Source organism: Procambarus clarkii, chromosome 93 (genome assembly GCF_040958095.1).
Source record: "Procambarus clarkii isolate CNS0578487 chromosome 93, FALCON_Pclarkii_2.0, whole genome shotgun sequence".
Taxonomy (NCBI): Eukaryota; Metazoa; Arthropoda; class Malacostraca; order Decapoda; family Cambaridae; genus Procambarus; species Procambarus clarkii.
Genome location: NC_091242.1, coordinates 11,507,982 through 11,528,846, shown reverse-complemented (window position 1 = coordinate 11,528,846; position 20,865 = coordinate 11,507,982). Strand labels below are relative to the sequence as shown.

Below are 20,865 nucleotides of genomic sequence, written 5' to 3'. Positions count from 1 at the left end.
GTAACACATCTGAAGAGAAGGGACTTCGCGACAACCCATCAACATGGGTTCAAGGTGGAATCATTGCCTTACAGGCTTAATAGAATTCTACGATCAGGTGACAAAGATTAGACAAGAAAGAGAAGGATGGGCGGACTGCATTTTTTTGGACTGTCGGAAAGCCTTTGACACAGTACCCCATGAAAGGCTGATGCATAAGCTGGAGAAACAGGCAGGAGTAACTGGTAGGGCACTCCAGTGGATAAGGGAGTACCTAAGCAATAGGAAGCAAAGAGTTACAGTGAGGGGTGAGACCTCAGACTGGCGTGAAGTCACCAGTGGAGTATCACAGAGCTCTGTACTCGGACCTATCTTGTGTCTGATACACGTAAATGATATCCCAGAAGGTAGAGACTCATTCCTCTCAATGTTTGCTGACGATGCCAAAATTATGAGAAGGATTAAGACAGAGGAGGACAACTTGATGCTTCAAGAAGACCTGGACAAGCTGCAGGAATGGTCGAACAAATGGTTGTTAGAGTTTAACCCAAGCAAATGTAATGTAATGAAGATAGGTGTAGGGAGCAGGAGACCAGATACAAGGTATCATTTGTAAGTTGAAATACTTCAAGAGTCAGAGAGGGAGAGAGAAAGACCTGGGGGTTGATATCACGCCAGACCTGTCCCCTGAAGCTCATATCAAGAGGATAACATCAGCGGCACATGCCAAGTTGGCCAACTTAAGAACGGCCTTTAGAAACTTCTGTAAGGAATCTTTCAGAACATTATATACCACATATCTCAGACCAATCCTGGAGTATGCGACTCCAGCATGGAGTCCATATCTAGTCAAGCATAAGACTAAACAGGAAAAGATTCAAAGGTTTGCCACCAGACTAGTACCCGAACTGAGGGGTATGAGTGACGAGGAGAGACTACGGGAATTAAACCTCGCATCACTGGGAGACAGAAGAGTTAGAGGGGACGAGGGGACATGATCACCACATACAAGATTCTCAGAGGAATTGATAGGGTAGATAAAGACGGACTTTTTAACACAAGGGGCACATGCACTAGGGGACACAGGTGGAAACTGAGTGCCCAAATGAGCCATAGAGTCGTTAAAAAGATTTTTTTCAGTGTCAGAATTGTAGACAAATGGAATGCATTAGGAAGTGATGTGGTGGAGGCTGACTCCATACACAGCTTCAAGTTTATATATGATAGAGCCCAGTAGGCTCAGGAATCTGTACATTAGTTGATTGACCATTGAGAGGTGGGACCAAATAGCCAGAGCTCAACCCCCGCAAGCACAACTAGGTAAGTACAACTAGGTAACTAGGCAAGTAAGTACACACACACACACAAACATACACACTCATTGGATTGGAGAACTGGAATTGGAAACAAACATGGCAGGGAGCAGACGTAACACAGAGAGAGAGGAGGAGGACAAAATGTCTCGCTAGAAGATGCACTCTTTCAAATGTTGAGAGAAATCAGGGTGGAACTACAAGGTAATGTGGGAAAAGGTAGCCAACCTGCAGTATGAACTGACTGAAGCAAGAGCCTGAATTAAGATTAAAAGCCTGAAAGAGAATCCCCAATATCAGACATGATCCAGCCCTTAGGAAGATGGAAATGTATCTATAGAAGGGACTTTTACAATACAGCCTTCATTTGCAGACATACTTAGAAGGACCCTGGAAGTTGTCTCTGCAGTACAGAAAATTGCCATAAAAGCTGCTACTTCTCATGAAGCAGAAAGATGCACTAGCCGCCTGATAGAGAGGAAAAGAGCAGTAGTCATAGTAGGCATTAGGGAGCAAATAGGGGCCACTCCAAGGTTGAGGACAAAGCCACAGTCAAAGAGATCCTTGAAGGGGGTACAGATGGAGGGGGAAGAACTGAATATAGAAAAGGTTTTCAGGCTTGGCCGGTACAACAAAGTCAAAGATCGATTGATAAAAGTGGTTTTCAAAAGCAAGGACACAAAACAGGAAATTTTAGAAAAGAAGAGCAGCCTACTCAATGTACTGAAGTTCAAAAAATTATTCCTGCAGAGGGATATGACCAGGGAGGAGAGACGGAGAGCAGCAGCAGCAGCAGCAAGAATGGAGAGCAAGGAGAGGAAAGGAATCAAGGGAACCACAACCCAGAACCCAACGATCCCAGAAGGGAGTGGGGAACCCTCCATAGGCAATTTAACAGCCCCAGTGGGAGGAATATCACACTTATCTCCCACCCAATAGAAGCACTTCCTGCCCCAGTCCCTACACTCCTCCACCACCCTAAGTCCTCCCTTCTCCCCTATATCCTCCCTCCTTCCCCAACCCCCCAATGCCCTCTTGTCTCCCACACCCCCAAGCCTTCTTTTCTCCCCCTCTCCCCCAAGCCTTCCTATCTCCCCCACTCCCCCAAGCTCTCCTTTCTTCCCCCTCTCCAAGCCCTCCCGCCACCCCATTCCCCCCCCCAAACCCTCTTCTTCTCCCCATCCCCCCAAGCCCTCCCTTCTCCCCCACCCCTCAAAGCCCTCACTTTGCCCCTACCCCTCTCCAAACCAGATCCTCCCAGCTCCCCCACAACCCAGGTCCCCCTCACTCTCAGCTCCCCTTATGACTCAAGGCCCCCCCTTCCCCCTCCCCATCCCAGACCCTCCATGTTTACCTACTCCAGTGGAATCAACAGAAGCTGTGGATAGACAGAAAAGAGTCAGCTTCTAGGTGATGTACACGAACATAGATGGGATTACAAGCAAAGTGAGTGAACTTAGGGAGAGAGCACAAGAAGTAAACCCAGATGTAATTGGAATCACGGAAACATAACTCTCAGGAATCATAACAAATGTGGTGTTCCCCCAGGATTACACTGTAATAAGGAAAGAGAGGGAGGGTAGGGGAGGAGGTAGAGTGGCCCTACTCATGAGAAAGGAATGGAGTTTCAAGGAGATAGTTATCCCAGGCTGTGAAGGGTTTAGAGACTACATAACAGCCACCATGACGATGGGAGGACCTAGAGTAGTAGTAGCAGTGATATATAACCCTCCACCAAATGACAGAAGACCCAGGCAAGAGTATGATAGAAACAACATGGCAATTAATATCATAATTGAGAGGGCAGCCTCTGCTGCCTGTAGAAATCGATCCCATCTGCTCATTATGGGGGAATTCAATCACGGAAATTTAGACTGGGAAACAAGGAACTGCACGGAGGAGATACATGGAGAGCCAAGCTAGTGGAGGTGGTGACAAGAAACTTTCTAAGCCAACATGTCGGGGAACCCACTAGGATGACGGGAAACTATGAACCAGTGAGACTCGACCTAGTCTTCACTCTGAATGACTCCGACATAAGGGAAATTGACTTCGAGGCCCCAGTAGGATTGAGCGATCACAGTGTACTGACGTTTGAGTATCTGGTCGAAGAAGGGCTAAAGTACTCGAGAAAGGGAACTGAAAGCAAAAGTCTAGCGTTTTGTAAGGAAAATTACGATGAGATAAGAAAATAACTAACGGAAATAACATGGGAATCAGAGCTAAGGGGAAAAACGGCCTAAGAAATGATGGAATACATCACGCAGAAGTGCATGGAGGCAGCAGAAAGTTTATCCCAGCCCAAAAGGTAAAAACTGAAATGCAGATGAGAAACCCATGGTTTAAGCAGAGATGTAAGCTAGCTTAGCAACAAAGTAAAAGAGCATGGAGAAACTATAGATATAAGAGGACACTTGAGAGCAGAGAAGGTTACCAGAGAGCCAAGAATGAATACGTCAGGGTGAGGAGAGAGGCAGAAGAGCAATATGAAAACGACATAGCAAGCAAGGCAAAGACCCAACCTAAATTGCTGCACAGCCACATCAGGAGAAAGACAGCAATGAAGGAACAGGTAATGAAACTGAGGATAGGGGCAGACATATTCACTACAAATGACAAAGAAGTGTGCGAGGAACTCAATATGAAATTCCAGGAAGTCTTCACATTATAGCAAGAAGTTCCAGAGATGAGAGAAAGAATAATTAACCAGGGACCACTAGATGAATTTGAGATTACCAGTGGAGATGTAAGGAAGCTTTTGCTAGAGTTGGATGTGACAAAGTTTATAAGCCCGGATGGAATATCACCATGGATACTAAAGGAAGGAGCAGAAGCACTGTGCCTGCCACTCTCCATGGGGTTTAACAAATCACTGGTAACTGGTGAACTGCCAGAAACTTGGAAGGCGGCAAACGAAGTCCCGATATACAAGAAGGGGGATAGACAGGAAGCACTGAACTACAGGCCAGTGTCCCTAACTTGCATTCCATGCAAGCTAATGGACAAAATTGTGCGAAAAAAGCTAGTCGAACACCTGGGAGCGAAGGAACTTTGTGTCACCACACCAACGTGGTTTCAGGGTGGCAAGTCATGCCTCACAGGATTAATTGAATTCTACGATCAGGCAACAAGAATCAGACAAGAAGGAGAGGGGTTGGCAGGCTGTATATTTTTGGAGTGCCAGAAAGCCTTTAACACAGTGCCACACCAGAGACTAGTGCGAAAGCTGGAGATGCAGGCATGAGTGAATGGGAAGGTACTCCATTGGATTAGGGAGTACCTAAGTAACAGAAGGTAGCGAGTCACTGTGCGGGGTGAGGTCTCAGATTGGCGAGACGTCACCAGTGGGGTCCCGCAGGGTTCAGTCCTTGGACCCATACTGTTTCATATATATGTAAATGATCTTCCAGATGGTATAGAATCATTCCTCTCATTGTTTGCTGATGATGCAGAAATTATGAGGAGGATTAAGATGGAGGAAGACAGTATGAGACTACAAGATGACCTAGACAGACTGCATGAATGGTTCAATAAATGGCTACTAAAGTTAAACCCGAAAAAATGTAAGGTAATGAAACTAAGCAGTGGAAACAGGAGGCCACCCACAGGATATAGAATAGGAGATGAAGTCATTCATGAAACGAACAGAGAGAAGGATCTAGGAGTTGATATCACACCAACCCTTTCTCCTGAAGCCCACATCAAAAGAATAACATCTGCGGCGTATGCGAGGCTCGCTAATATCAGAACTGCTTTCAGGAACATGTGTAAGGCATCATTCAGAACCTTGTATACCACATATGTAAGACCAATCCTGGAGTATGCGGCCCCAGCATGGAGCCCGTACCTGGTCAAACACAAGGCGAAGCTTGTAAAAGTTCAGAGATATGCCACTAGGCTAGTCACAGAACTAAGAGGCATGAGTTACGAAGAAAAACTGCGAGAAATGTACCTCACGACACTAGAAGACAGAGGAGTAAGGGGAGACATGATCACTACCTACAAAGTTCTCAGAGGAATTGATAGGGTTGATAAAAATAAACTGTTTAACACGGGTGGTACGCGAACAAGGGGGACACAAGTGGAAACTGAGTACCCAAATGAACCACAGGGACGTTAGAAAGAACTTTTTCAGTGTCAGAGTATCAGATGGAATACATTAGGCAGTGATATGGTGGAGGCTGACTCCATAAACAGTTTCAAATGTAGATATGATAGAGCCCAGTAGGCTCAGGAATCTGTACATCAGTTGATTGACAGTTGAGAGGCGGGACCAAGCAGCCAGAGCTCAACCCCTGCAAGCAGAATTAGGTGAGTTCACACACACAGCACACACACACACAGGATAATAAAGATAAAACATGCACACAATCTCTGGATGATAATAATAATTCATTCGTCTCTCACAGGACATAGACTACGTGATGTGGACCGGGGACGTGGTGCCACACAACGTCTGGTCCACCACAAAGGAGTTCAACCTGCAGCTGGTGAGGGAAACAAACCAGATGATCCAAGATTTCTTTCCCAGTATTCCTGTGTTCCCGGTTGTCGGCAACCACGAGATGAGCCCCCTCGATCAGTGAGTTTCATCTGCACACCTGTTTAATTTGAAGCATTCCTCGACCAGGGAGTTTCTTTTGCACTCCCGTTTATTTTGTTCGTTGTGAAGCGCCTTCCTCAACCAGTGAGTTCCATCTGTACACCTGTTTATTTTGTTCCTTATGAAGCCTTCCTCGACCAGTGAGTCCCTTCTTTAGACCTATTTATTATGTTCGCCGTGAAGCCTGTCATCAGACATACAGCTGTTAGCACTGAGGAGACTAATTAAGGAATGCTCTATATAATAGTATATTTCAACACGAAGGCAATATACAGTTCACTACCCTGCACTAAACTGACACATCAGAGTAAATCTACATTTCCAGTATTTGAAGAAAACTATTTACGTTTTCAGCTTTCTGGTTCCATTGTTTGGTTGACATCTATTGCTTATCATATTTTAAGAGTATCTAAATTTTCAGCATGACATTTATATTCAACAAATTAACAGAGGATCCAATAGTAAAAGGTATAATATTTGAATATAACCTTTGATGATAGGAAATATACATTATACATCTTATCAATATTTCTCTCGCAATTCCTGGTTGGAGCTAACCCGGCAATGCTTGGGATATTCCTCCCATAATACTCACCCCACGTACCACCCTCTTCCTCTCCCCTCTCCCTACATCACATCTTTTCACCGATCATAGCCCTCCCATCTTTACTTTCACCTTCTTCCCTACCCCTTCCCACTTTCCCCCCTTTCCCACACCTCTTTATTTCCTTTCCCGCCCCTTCTCCTCTTTATTGTCATTTCCTCTTTCCTCTCTTCTCCGTCGTTTTCCCGCTTCCTCTCTCTCCTCCCATCTCCCTACCATCCTCACTCTCCATTACAACCTCAAACTGACAGTTGTTTCATTTACAGTTCCTCCTATGGTATCTTGGCCCCACCCACTCTCTCCTTGTGTGTCTTGTCACCTCCCATTCTCTCCTTGTGTGTCTTGTCAACTTCCACCCTCTCCTTGTGTATCGTGTACACTCCCATCCTCTCCTTGTGTATCGTGTACACTTCCACCCTCTCCTTGTGTATCGTGTACACTTCCACCCTCTCCTTGTGTATCGTGTACACTTCCACCCTCTCCTTGTGTATCGTGTACACTTCCACCCTCTCCTTGTGTATCGTGTACACTCCCACCCTCTCCTTGTGTATCGTGTACACTTCCACTCTCTCCTTGTGTATCGTGTACACTTCCACCCTCTCCTTGTGTATCGTGTACACTCCCACTCTCTCCTTGTGTATCGTGTACACTTCCACCCTCTCCTTGTGTATCGTGTACACTTCCACCTTCTCCTTGTGTATCGTGTACACTCCCACCCTCTCCTTGTGTATCGTGTACACTTCCACCCTCTCCTTGTGTATCGTGTACACTCCCACCCTCTCCTTGTGTATCGTGTACACTTCCACCCTCTCCTTGTGTATCGTGTACACTTCCACTCTCTCCTTGTGTATCGTGTACACTTCCACCCTCTCCTTGTGTATCGTGTACACTTCCACTCTCTCCTTGTGCATCGTGTACACTTCCACTCTCTCCTTGTGTATCGTGTACACTCCCACCCTCTCCTTGTGTATCGTGTACACTTCCACCCTCTCCTTGTGTATCGTGTACACTTCCACCCCCTCCTTGTGTATCGTGTACACTCCCACCTTCTCCTTGTGTATCGTGTACACTTCCACCCTCTCCTTGTGTATCGTGTACACTTCCACCCTCTCCTTGTTTATCGTGTACACTCCCACCCTCTCCTTGTGTATCGTGTACACTTCCACCCCCTCCTTGTGTATTGTGTACACACTCACCCTCTCCTTATGTATCGTGTACACTCCCATCCTCTCCTTGTGTATCATGTACACTCCCACGCTCTCCTTGTGTATCGTGTACACTCCCACCCTCTCCTTGTGTATCATGTACACTCCCACGCTCTCCTTGTGTATCGTGTACACTCCCACCCTCTCCTTGTGTATCGTGTACACTTCCACCCTCTCCTTGTGTATCGTGTACACTTCCACCCCCTCCTTGTGTATCGTGTACACTCTCACCCTCTCCTTATGTATCGTGTACACTCCCACCCTCTCCTTGTGTATTGTGTACACACTCACCCTCTCCTTATGTATCGTGTACACTCCCATCCTCTCCTTGTGTATCATGTACACCCCACGCTCTTCTTGTGTATCGTGTACACTCCCATCCTCTCCTTGTGTATCGTGTACACTCCCACGCTCTTCTTGTGTATCGTGTACACTCCCATCCTCTCCTTGTGTATCATGTACACTCCCACGCTCTTCTTGTGTATCGTGTACACTCCCATCCTCTCCTTGTGTATCATGTACACTCCCACGCTCTTCTTGTGTATCGTGTACACTCCCACCCTCTCCTTGTGTATCATGTACACTCCCACGCTCTTCTTGTGTATCGTGTACACTCCCATCCTCTCCTTGTGTATCATGTACACTCCCACCCTCTCCTTGTGTATCGTGTACACTTCCACCCTCTCCTTGTGTATCATGTACACTTCCACCCTCTCCTTGTGTATCGTGTACACTTCCACCCTCTCCTTGTGTATCGTGTACACTTCCACCCTCTCCTTGTGTATCATGTACACTTCCACCCTCTCCTTGTGTATCGTGTACACTTCCACCCTCTCCTTGTGTATCGTGTACACTTCCACCCTCTCCTTGTGTATCGTGTACACTTCCACCCTCTCCTTGTGTATCGTGTACACTTCCACCCTCTCCTTGTGTATCGTGTACACTTCCACCCTCTCCTTGTGTATCTTGTAACCTTGTGCATCTCAGCTAGCAGCTAACAGAGTAAGAATCCTTCTCATAATCCGTCTTTTTATTCACTCACATTCCCCTATTGATTAAAGTGGCAGTTTAATTTTGTATTTTCGTGAACAGTTGTTTTCATGGGTGTAATATTTACAACCATAAAAATACACCTGTTATCATGGAACAAATGTTCGTAAACACCTGTTATCCTTGGGTTAATGTTCATGAACACTTGTTGTCGTGGTGATAATGTTACTGAACAGCTTCTATCATCGGGGAAATGTTTGTGAAAACCTGTTATCAATGGGGTAATATTTGTGACTTCTGTTGTCATGGGGTAATTTTCGTGAACACCTGTTGTCACTAGAGAAATGTTTTTGAACACCTGTTGTCAGGGAGAAAAATTCGTGAACACATGTTGTTATGGGGAAAGCTTTGTGAACAACTGTTGTCACGGGGAGAAAGATGGTGAGCACCTGTTGTCATGGGGGAAATTTTTTGAGCATCTGTAGTTATTTGAAAAAGTTTGTGAACACATGTTTTTTATGAAAATTTTTGAACACCTGTTATCATGGGAGAAAAGCTTGTGAACACCTGTTGTTATCTGAAAAAAATTGAACATCTGTTGTCATGGGGGAAAGTTTTTGGGCATCTGTTGTCATGAGGGAAAGTTCGTGAACACCTGTTGTTATGGGGGATTACGTTGTGAATTGTTGATGGTCATATCTGCCTCGATCATAACATTTTATTTATGTAAAAACACTTCGTTTTAACAAATCTTTTCCCAGGCGTGCTAGTAGCCCGACTACCGTGCTAGTAGCCCAACTACCGTGCCAGTAGCCCGACTGCCGTACTAGTAGCCCGACTACCGTGCTAGTAGGTTAACTACAGTGCTCGTAGCCCGACTACCGTGCTAGTAGGGTAACTACAGTGCTAGTAGCCCGACTACCGTGCTAGTAGCCCAACTACCGTGCCAGTAGCCCGACTGCCGTACTAGTAGCCCGACTACCGTGCTAGTAGGTTAACTACAGTGCTCGTAGCCCGACTACCGTGCTAGTAGCCCGACTACCGTGCTAGTAGCCCGACTACCGTACTAGTAGCCCGACTACCGTGCAAGTAGCCTGACTACCATGCTAGTAGCCCGACTACCGTGCTAGTAGCCCGACTACCGTGCTAGTAGCCCGACTACCGTGCTAGTAGCCCGACTACCATGCTAGTAGCTCGACTACCGTGCTAGTAGCCAGACTACCATGCTAGTAGCCCGACTACCGTGCTAGTAGCCCGACTACCGTGCAAGTAGCCTGACTACCATGCTAGTAGCCCGACTACCGTGCTAGTAGCTCGACTACCGTGCTAGTAGCCCGACTACCATGCTAGTAGCCCGACTACCGTGCTAGTAGCCCGACTACCGTGCAAGTAGCCTGACTACCATGCTAGTAGCCCGCCTACCGTGCTAGTAGCCCGACTACCATGCTAGTAGCCCGACTACCGTGCTAGTAGCCCGACTACCATGCTAGTAGCTCGACTACCGTGCTAGTAGCCCGACTACCATGCTAGTAGCCCGACTACCGTGCTAGTAGCCCGACTACCGTGCAAGTAGCCTGACTACCATGCTAGTAGCCCGACTACCGTGCTAGTAGCCCGACTACCATGCTAGTAGCCCGACTACCAAGCTAGTAGCTCGACTACCGTGCTAGTAGCCCGACTACCATGCTAGTAGCCCGACTACCGTGCTAGTAGCCCGACTACCATGCTAGTAGCCCGACTACCATGCTAGTAGCTCGACTACCGTGCTAGTAGCCCGACTACCCCATGCTAGTAGCCCGACTACCGCGCTAGTAGCCTGACTACCATGCTAGTAGCCCGACTACCATGCTAGTAGCTCGACTACCGTGCTAGTAGCCCGACTACCCCATGCTAGTAGCCCGACTACCGCGCTAGTAGCCTGACTACCCCATGCTAGTAGCCCGACTACCGCGCTAGTAGCCTGACTACTGCGCTAGTGGCCCAACAACCGTGTTGTGGGGGAAACTTACTCCATCATATAATATCATTCATAGATTCCTTAAGACCATAAAAATGTTTGTGGCTCTGAAACCTATGACCTATAGATTATATAATAATCAATTTAATAATTAATGCATAATAAGTTTAGAGAAATGGACTGTAAAACTTCGGTTTAAAGAAGAGTGATTCCCATACACATTTATATATATATATATATATGTCGTACCTAGTAGCCAGAACTCACTTCTCAGCCTACTATTCAAGGCCCGATTTGCCTAATAAGCCAAGTTTTCATGAATTAATATATTTACTATAATTTTTTTCTTATGAAATGATAAAGCTACCCTTTTCACTATGTATGAGGTCAATTTTTTTTTATTGGAGTTAAAATTAACGTAGATATATGACCGAACCTAACCAACCCTACCTAACCTAACCTAACCTATATATATAGATAAGGTTAGGTTAGGTAGCCAAAAAAAGCTAGGTTAGGTTAGGTTAGGTAGGTTAGGTAGACGAAAAAACATTAATTCATGAAAACTTGGCTTATTAGGCAAATCGGGCCTTGCATAGTAGGCTGAGAAGTGAGTTCTGGCTACTAGGTACGACATATATATATATATATATATATATATATATATATATATATATATATATATATATATATATATATATATATATATTTTTTTTGGGGGGGGGTAAAATCTATAATGTTATCTACAGATTTTATGGAAATAACATATGCATAAATCAATAAAAATAATTAGATATGGGTTAATATGTAAACTACAAATGGAAAGAGTAAACGACGTAAATTGCGTCGTTTCAAAGTTGAACGTAGATTGCGTCCAGCAGCTATGACCAGTTTAGCCCTGTCCGAGTCGGTTATCTCTGACGACACTGATTATACACGTTGATTTACGATTTCCTTGCAGCTAACTCCATGCTGAAATATGAATCATATGTAATTGCCATCTTTGAGCTTATATTCTCACACATTCATAAATATACTGTTGATAGAATATAATAATGACACTCACAATGTTATTCTGATGGTCGTGCGTCCTGACTATAAGACACCCTATATAATATATATTAAGGCCAAAAAGGGATAACTTAGCCTTGCCGGACGCGGTGTCCGGAATAAGATGAAGCTGTCACGTCTACTTGAAGTTCAACTTGAAGTTCGTTAATGCACGGATGTTCGAAATATGAGGCGATAGCTAGACAGGCTCCAGGACCCTCCCTCAAATATGGGGTCTATCTATGCCAAGACTCCTCGCTAGTTTGTGATGTGCGCTCCACCTAGCGCTAAATGTTGGAAACTTGGGGAATTATTTGCTATACTTAATTCTAATTTCTGAATGGATGGTAACATTACTGATGTTAATTCATGTCATAATAAAGTGCTTTATATTTTAGCAGATTGTTTCTCGCTGTGCAAATCATTTAATCTAAATAACGTTAGATGGACGATAAATATTCAGTGGAAATTCAGTTCATCGCTTTGTTTACTGGAACAGCTGATCGCAGCGGTATAAAATTGTTTCCAATAAATGGCTATATAATTTGCTAAAAAAAAAGTTATATCGATATTCCTTAATATATAATGCAAGGTTAGATTGAGTGTAAATTGATTTATGAAAATATATAATTCATTATCGAGGGAGCCGGGCTACTGACGCAATACTGGCCCTCGATATAAGTAAGATTTTGCTGTATGAGGCTACTTATTAGAAGAGTTAGTAAATATGAATTCCTAGTACATAAAATTTATATTATTGCACTAAGGGTTAGTATTTGGGGATTGGAAATTTCCAACACCGTGCTTGTAGTCCGACTACCGTGCTAGTAGCCCGACTACGTTAATAGTAACCCGACTACCGTGCTAGCCTGAATGGTCCCCAGGACTATATGCAACTGAAAACTCACACCCTAGAAGTGACTCGAACCCATACTGCCAGGAGCAACGCAACTGGTATGTACAGGACGCGTTAATCCCCTTGACCATCACGACCAGACAAAAGGAGGTGATAGCCGAAGCTATTTGAACCACACCCCCCCCCCCCCCCCCCGGCACCCGGATGGTAATCTTGGGCATAGCATTTTATCAAATCACCTCATTATTTGGGGCACACGTGAGGAATACAAATGTGAACAAGCTGAATGGTCCCCAGGACTATATGCAACTGAAAACTCACCCCAGAAGTGACTTGAACCCATTATACAAAAGAGATTATACAACCTTAGAATACTTTCCCACCAGGAGATTCGAACCCTAGCCAGCACAGAAGCCTTACAGCAACTGGCATAACTGGTAAGCCTTTAACCCACTACACCACAGGTGTAGGAGCTGAAATACTCCGAAATTACCATCTCTTTTAAGGGTTTGAGCTGTGGTGTAGTGGGTTAAAGGCTTACCAGTAATGCCAGTTGCTGTAAGGCTTCTGTGCTGGCTAGGGTTCGAATCTCCTGGTGGGAAAGTATTCTAAGGTTGTATAATCTCTTTTGTATAATGGGTTCAAGTCACTTCTGGGGTGAGTTTTCAGTTGCATATAGTCCTGGGGACCATTCAGCTTGTTCACATTTGTATGTGAACAAGCTGAATGCTTGGCTGGCTAGGGTTCGAATCTCCTGGTGGGAAAGTGTTCTAAGGTTGAATAATCTCTCTTGCGGTGTTTAGGCAAGTTGTGCATATATATATATTTATATATATATATATATATATATATATATATATATATATATATATATATATATATATATATAAATATATATATATATATATATATATATATATATATATATATATATATATATATATATATATATATATATATATATATATATATTGGTGTATACTGGCAGCAGGTTTTCTTTCAAACATGTTTCATTGAATATGACCGCATATTCTGTATTTATTATTTTCTGGTTTATTATATTCTGTATTTATTATATTCTGTATTTATTATTTTCTGAGATGCCTCGTATGGGCCAATAAGCCTTCTGCAGCCCCTATGTTTATCCCTTATGTATCCCCCCATGTTTTCACCTTCATTGTATTATCACCTGACCTAATGCGGGTATAAAATCAACTAGTATTGTAAGATCTCTTCACTTGAGAATGAACCATGGAGGTTCGAAACGTCGTGCAAATTATACAAATAAGTGTAATACACTATAGTAAATCACTTCTTTTCTTCACCTTAAAAGTACGAAAATGAGTTTTGGAGAACTCCTATTTCAATTAAGCCCTGATACTAAGAAAATAGTTAGAGGGATAGAAGCCCTAAACCAGAAAATAATAAATACAGAATATGCGGTCATATTCAATGAAACATATATATATATATATATATATATATATATATATATATATATATATATATATATATATATATATATATATATATATATATATATATATATATATATATATATATTATTAAATATGACCGAAAAAGTAAGATTAATAATTCTAACACGAATTTTCTCAATCTTTCGTACATTACGCTTCACTGTTGGAGGTAAATCAAAAATCACTTCTCCAAAATTCATTTTTATTTCTAGTCTGACGCGACACGGGCGCGTTTCGTAAAACTTATTACATTTTCAAAGACTTCACAAATACACAACTGATTAGAACGTATCTCTGATTTTATATCTACATTTGAGTGAGGTGGTAAGGGTGATGTGGCATTAACACAAGACAGAACAGGAGGGGATATTAATAGGGTATTAAAAGTATCAACACAAGACAGAACAGAAACAATGGGTATTGAATAGAAGTGTTTTTTAGAAAGCCTATTGGTCCATATTTCTTGATGCTTCTATATTGGAGCGGAGTCTTGAGGTGGGTAGAATATAGTTGTGCAATAATTGGCTGTTGATTGCTGGTGTTGACTTCTTGATGTGTAGTGCCTCGCAAACGTCAAGCCGCCTGCTATCGCTGTATCTATCGATGATTTCTGTGTTGTTTACTAGGATTTCTCTGGCGATGGTTTGGTTATGGGAAGAGATTATATGTTCCTTAATGGAGCCCTGTTGCTTATGCATCGTTAAACGCCTAGAAAGAGATGTTGTTGTCTTGCCTATATACTGGGTTTTTTGGAGCTTACAGTCCCCAAGTGGGCATTTGAAGGCATAGACGACATTAGTCTCTTTTAAAGCGTTCTGTTTTGTGTCTGGAGAGTTTCTCATGAGTAGGCTGGCCGTTTTTCTGGTTTTATAGTAAATCGTCAGTTGTATCCTCTGATTTTTGTCTGTAGGGATAACGTTTCTATTAACAATATCTTTCAGGACCCTTTCCTCCGTTTTATGAGCTGTGGAAAAGAAGTTCCTGTAAAATAGTCTAATAGGGGGTATAGGTGTTGTGTTAGTTGTCTCTTCAGAGGTTGCATGGCTTTTCACTTTCCTTCTTATGATGTCTTCGATGAAACTATTGGAGAAGCCGTTATTGACTAGGACCTGCCTTACCCTACAGAGTTCTTCGTCGACTTGCTTCCATTCTGAGCTGTGGCTGAGAGCACGGTCGACGTATGCGTTAACAACACTCCTCTTGTACCTGTCAGGGCAGTCGCTGTTGGCATTTAGGCACATTCCTATGTTTGTTTCCTTAGTGTAGACTGCAGTGTGGAAACCTCCGCCCTTTTCCATGACTGTTACATCTAGAAAAGGCAGCTTCCCATCCTTTTCCGTCTCGTAAGTGAAACGCAGCACGGAACTCTGCTCAAATGCCTCCTTCAGCTTCTGCAGATGTCTGACATCAGGTACCTGTGTAAAAATGTCGTCAACATACCTGCAGTATATGGCCAGTTTCAAGTTCATGTCGACTAAGACTTTTTGCTCGATGGTACCCATGTAGAAGTTTGCAAACAGGACACCTAGGGGAGAACCCATGGCGACCCCATCTACTTGCTTATACATGTGCCCATCCGGGCTCAAGAAGGGTGCCTCTTTAGTACAAGCTTGGAGTAGTTTCCTCAGAATACTTTCTGGCATGTCAAGAGGAGTACAGGCTGGATCACGATACACTCTGTCGGCTATCATTCCGATTGTCTCGTCCACAGTTACGTTGGTAAACAGCGATTCTACGTCCAACGAGGCTCTTATCCCTGTGGCCCGTGTGCCCCGCAGTAAGTCCACAAATTCCTTTGGAGACTTCAGGCTGAAGGCGCAAGGAACATAAGGAGTCAGCAGGCCGTTGAGTCGCTTTGCCAGTCTGTACGTGGGTGTGGGTATCTGGCTAATGATTGGCCGAAGTGGGTTTCCAGGCTTGTGCGTCTTGACATTTCCATACGCATTTCCAGGTTTATATTCCCCAATGATCTTTGGCAGGTGGAGTCCGGATTTCTTGGCGTTTACGGTTTCGATCAGTTTGTTGACCTTTGCTTTTAATTCGGCTGTAGTGTCCTTCGTTACCCTTTGGAACTTAGTTTGGTCAGAGAGTATGATGTTCATTTTCGCCAGATATTCGTCTTTTTTAAGAATGACATATATTGGCGACTTGTCACCTCTCCTGACAACTATCTCCTTGTTCTCACGAATGCTTTTAGCTGCCGCTTTAAGCTCGGGGGACAGTATGGTGCTTCTGTAGTTGCCTCGATTCTTTCCTCCTTCTGCAATAAGTTCTGCTTGTAAGGTATCTTTGGTAGTGACCTTCCAGAAAAACGGCCAGCCTACTCATGAGAAACTCTCCAGACACAAAACAGAACGCTTTAAAAGAGACTAATGTCGTCTATGCCTTCAAATGCCCACTTGGGGACTGTAAGCTCCAAAAAACCCAGTATATAGGCAAGACAACAACATCTCTTTCTAGGCGTTTAACGATGCATAAGCAACAGGGCTCCATTAAGGAACATATAATCTCTTCCCATAACCAAACCATCGCCAGAGAAATCCTAGTAAACAACACAGAAATCATCGATAGATACAGCGATAGCAGGCGGCTTGACGTTTGCGAGGCACTACACATCAAGAAGTCAACACCAGCAATCAACAGCCAATTATTGCACAACTATATTCTACCCACCTCAAGACTCCGCTCCAATATAGAAGCATCAAGAAATATGGACCAATAGGCTTTCTAAAAACACTTCTATTCAATACCCATTGTTTCTGTTCTGTCTTGTGTTGATACTTTTAATACCCTATTAATATCCCCTCCTGTTCTGTCTTGTGTTAATCCCACATCACCCTTACCACCTCACTCAAATGTAGATATAAAATCAGAGATACGTTCTAATCAGTTGTGTATTTGTGAAGTCTTTGAAAATGTAATAAGTTTTACGAAACGCGCCCGTGTCGCGTCAGACTAGAAATAAAAATGAATTTTGGAGAAGTGATTTTTGATTTACCTCCAACAGTGAAGCGTAATGTACGAAAGATTGAGAAAATTCGTGTTAGAATTATTAATCTTACTTTTTCGGTCATATTTAATAATATATGTCTACAGGAAAGACTGCTACCAAAATATACTAATATTAAAGTGCACGACCCAGCAGCAAGGAATCAAGCCTTCACGATAAAATATCGCCAGGATCTGATTCGTGATCAGATATACAAGGCAGAGAATGAAATCAAAGACAACAAAACGCAACTACTTCATGCTACAAACGAGTGGAGAAATAGCAACATCGACCATAGTATCCGTACCCGCATTGAACAACACCTCGACATCCTCACAGACCAACATCACCTCAGCACTGAAACAAGGATTATCAAGAAACTAACAACATTATATGGAGGACCTATGGCAATTCCACGACCAAGAGATGGCTTCCTGAACCTTGCAGGAATTAACCTCACTGAGGACCAAGTCACTCTCCTAAATCTGGGCATAAACTGTCATGTTATGTCCAGACCGAGTGAAATGGCCCGGAAAGTAGAGTTGGAAATTCTGTTGGACGACATATTCGACCTCGAGACACAAAGGAAGGTCACTACCAAAGATACCTTACAAGCAGAACTTATTGCAGAAGGAGGAAAGAATCGAGGCAACTACAGAAGCACCATACTGTCCCCCGAGCTTAAAGCGGCAGCTAAACGCATTCGTGAGAACAAGGAGATAGTTGTCAGGAGAGGTGACAAGTCGCCAATATATGTCATTCTTAAAAAAGACGAATATCTGGCGAAAATGAACATCATACTCTCTGACCAAACTAAGTTCCAAAGGGTAACGAAGGACACTACAGCCGAATTAAAAGCAAAGGTCAACAAACTGATCGAAACCGTAAACGCCAAGAAATCCGGACTCCACCTGCCAAAGATCATTGGGGAATATAAACCTGGAAATGCGTATGGAAATGTCAAGACGCACAAGCCTGGAAACCCACTTCGGCCAATCATTAGCCAGATACCCACACCCACGTACAGACTGGCAAAGCGACTCAACGGCCTGCTGACTCCTTATGTTCCTTGCGCCTTCAGCCTGAAGTCTCCAAAGGAATTTGTGGACTTACTGCGGGGCACACGGGCCACAGGGATAAGAGCCTCGTTGGACGTAGAATCGCTGTTTACCAACGTAACTGTGGACGAGACAATCGGAATGATAGCCGACAGAGTGTATCGTGATCCAGCCTGTACTCCTCTTGACATGCCAGAAAGTATTCTGAGGAAACTACTCCAAGCTTGTACTAAAGAGGCACCCTTCTTGAGCCCGGATGGGCACATGTATAAGCAAGTAGATGGGGTCGCCATGGGTTCTCCCCTAGGTGTCCTGTTTGCAAACTTCTACATGGGTACCATCGAGCAAAAAGTCTTAGTCGACATGAACTTGAAACTGGCCATATACTGCAGGTATGTTGACGACATTTTTACACAGGTACCTGATGTCAGACATCTGCAGAAGCTGAAGGAGGCATTTGAGCAGAGTTCCGTGCTGCGTTTCACTTACGAGACGGAAAAGGATGGGAAGCTGCCTTTTCTAGATGTAACAGTCATGGAAAAGGGCGGAGGTTTCCACACTGCAGTCTACACTAAGGAAACAAACATAGGAATGTGCCTAAATGCCAACAGCGACTGCCCTGACAGGTACAAGAGGAGTGTTGTTAACGCATACGTCGACCGTGCTCTCAGCCACAGCTCAGAATGGAAGCAAGTCGACGAAGAACTCTGTAGGGTAAGGCAGGTCCTAGTCAATAACGGCTTCTCCAATAGTTTCATCGAAGACATCATAAGAAGGAAAGTGAAAAGCCATGCAACCTCTGAAGAGACAACTAACACAACACCTATACCCCCTATTAGACTATTTTACAGGAACTTCTTTTCCACAGCTCATAAAACGGAGGAAAGGGTCCTGAAAGATATTGTTAATAGAAACGTTATCCCTACAGACAAAAATCAGAGGATACAACTGACGATTTACTATAAAACCAGAAAAACGGCCAGCCTACTCATGAGAAACTCTCCAGACACAAAACAGAACGCTTTAAAAGAGACTAATGTCGTCTATGCCTTCAAATGCCCACTTGGGGACTGTAAGCTCCAAAAAACCCAGTATATAGGCAAGACAACAACATCTCTTTCTAGGCGTTTAACGATGCATAAGCAACAGGGCTCCATTAAGGAACATATAATCTCTTCCCATAACCAAACCATCGCCAGAGAAATCCTAGTAAACAACACAGAAATCATCGATAGATACAGCGATAGCAGGCGGCTTGACGTTTGCGAGGCACTACACATCAAGAAGTCAACACCAGCAATCAACAGCCAATTATTGCACAACTATATTCTACCCACCTCAAGACTCCGCTCCAATATAGAAGCATCAAGAAATATGGACCAATAGGCTTTCTAAAAACACTTCTATTCAATACCCATTGTTTCTGTTCTGTCTTGTGTTGATACTTTTAATACCCTATTAATATCCCCTCCTGTTCTGTCTTGTGTTAATGCCACATCACCCTTACCACCTCACTCAAATGTAGATATAAAATCAGAGATACGTTCTAATCAGTTGTGTATTTGTGAAGTCTTTGAAAATGTAATAAGTTTTACGAAACGCGCCCGTGTCGCGTCAGACTAGAAATAAAAATGAATTTTGGAGAAGTGATTTTTGATTTACCTCCAACAGTGAAGCGTAATGTACGAAAGATTGAGAAAATTCGTGTTAGAATTATTAATCTTACTTTTTCGGTCATATTTAATAATATATGTCTACAGGAAAGACTGCTACCAAAATATACTAATATATATATATATATATATATATATATATATATATATATATATATATATATATATATATATATATATATATATATATATATATATATATATATATATATATATATATATATATATATATATATATAACAATGGAGCTAGTTATTCCTCGATTTACTTATTAACAATAAGGAGAGTGAAAGCTGATCCTCATTTTCTTCTCTTTGATGGTCAGGTTCACCAACCCAGACGACAGTGACACTCCGGAAGAGCTGAGCGCAGATTGGCTGTACCAGGAGCTGGCACGGCAGTGGTCGCGTCTGGTGCCGCAGCTCGACAACTCCACCGTCACGAGGGCCGCTTACTACTCGGTTCTGCTCCAACCTGGCTTCAGGATTATCTCATTCAACTCCATGTTCGGCTATTCTTCCAATCTGTGAGTGCCCAAACTGAAGTCTTATTAGTTCCAAACCATTTCGAACTAATCACTGATTAGTTCTGAGTCTCCTTAACCCATATCACTTCTTAGTTCTGATGCTCCTTAACACTCTTCTCTTATTACTTCCGAGGCTTCTAAACACTCATCTCCTACTACTTCCGGGGCTCCTAAACACTCATCTCCTACTACTTCCGGGGCTCCTAAACACTCATCTCCTACTACTTCCGGGGCTCCTAAACACTCATCTCGTATTAATTCCAAGGCTCATTAACACTCATCAGTTATTAGTTATAAGGCTTGTTACCACCATTCCTTATCAATTTCGAGGTTTCTAAACACTCATCACTTAATAGTTCTGAGGTTCTGTAACACCGATCGCCATTTATTAGCTTTGAGGCTCCTTTGCACCTATCATTTATTACTTCACTGTTACAACACTCATCCCTTATTAGTTTCTAGTTTTCAGAAGACCCATCTCTTATTATATATGAAGCTCTTTAGCACTTACCTTTTATTAGCTCAAAGTCTCCATAACACACTCATCACTTATAAGTTCTGAGGTTCCTTAACACATGTCATTTATC

General features: G+C 43.2%; 2 protein-coding genes across 2 annotated transcripts in view; one reads left to right on the top strand and one right to left on the bottom strand.

Moving 5' to 3' along the window:
* Positions 1-20,865, bottom strand: part of LOC123747816 (venom protease) — a 469,133-nt gene that overhangs the window by 191,898 nt on the left and 256,370 nt on the right. The window lies entirely within an intron of this gene.
* The window catches only part of LOC123750386 (sphingomyelin phosphodiesterase), a 114,807-nt gene that overhangs the window by 5,879 nt on the left and 88,063 nt on the right, over positions 1-20,865 (top strand). Inside the window, exons 2-3 of the mRNA XM_069319450.1 lie at positions 5,702-5,874; positions 20,078-20,278. Of these exons, the coding sequence (XP_069175551.1) occupies positions 5,702-5,874; positions 20,078-20,278 (374 nt within the window). The remainder of the gene's footprint in view (positions 1-5,701; positions 5,875-20,077; positions 20,279-20,865) is intronic.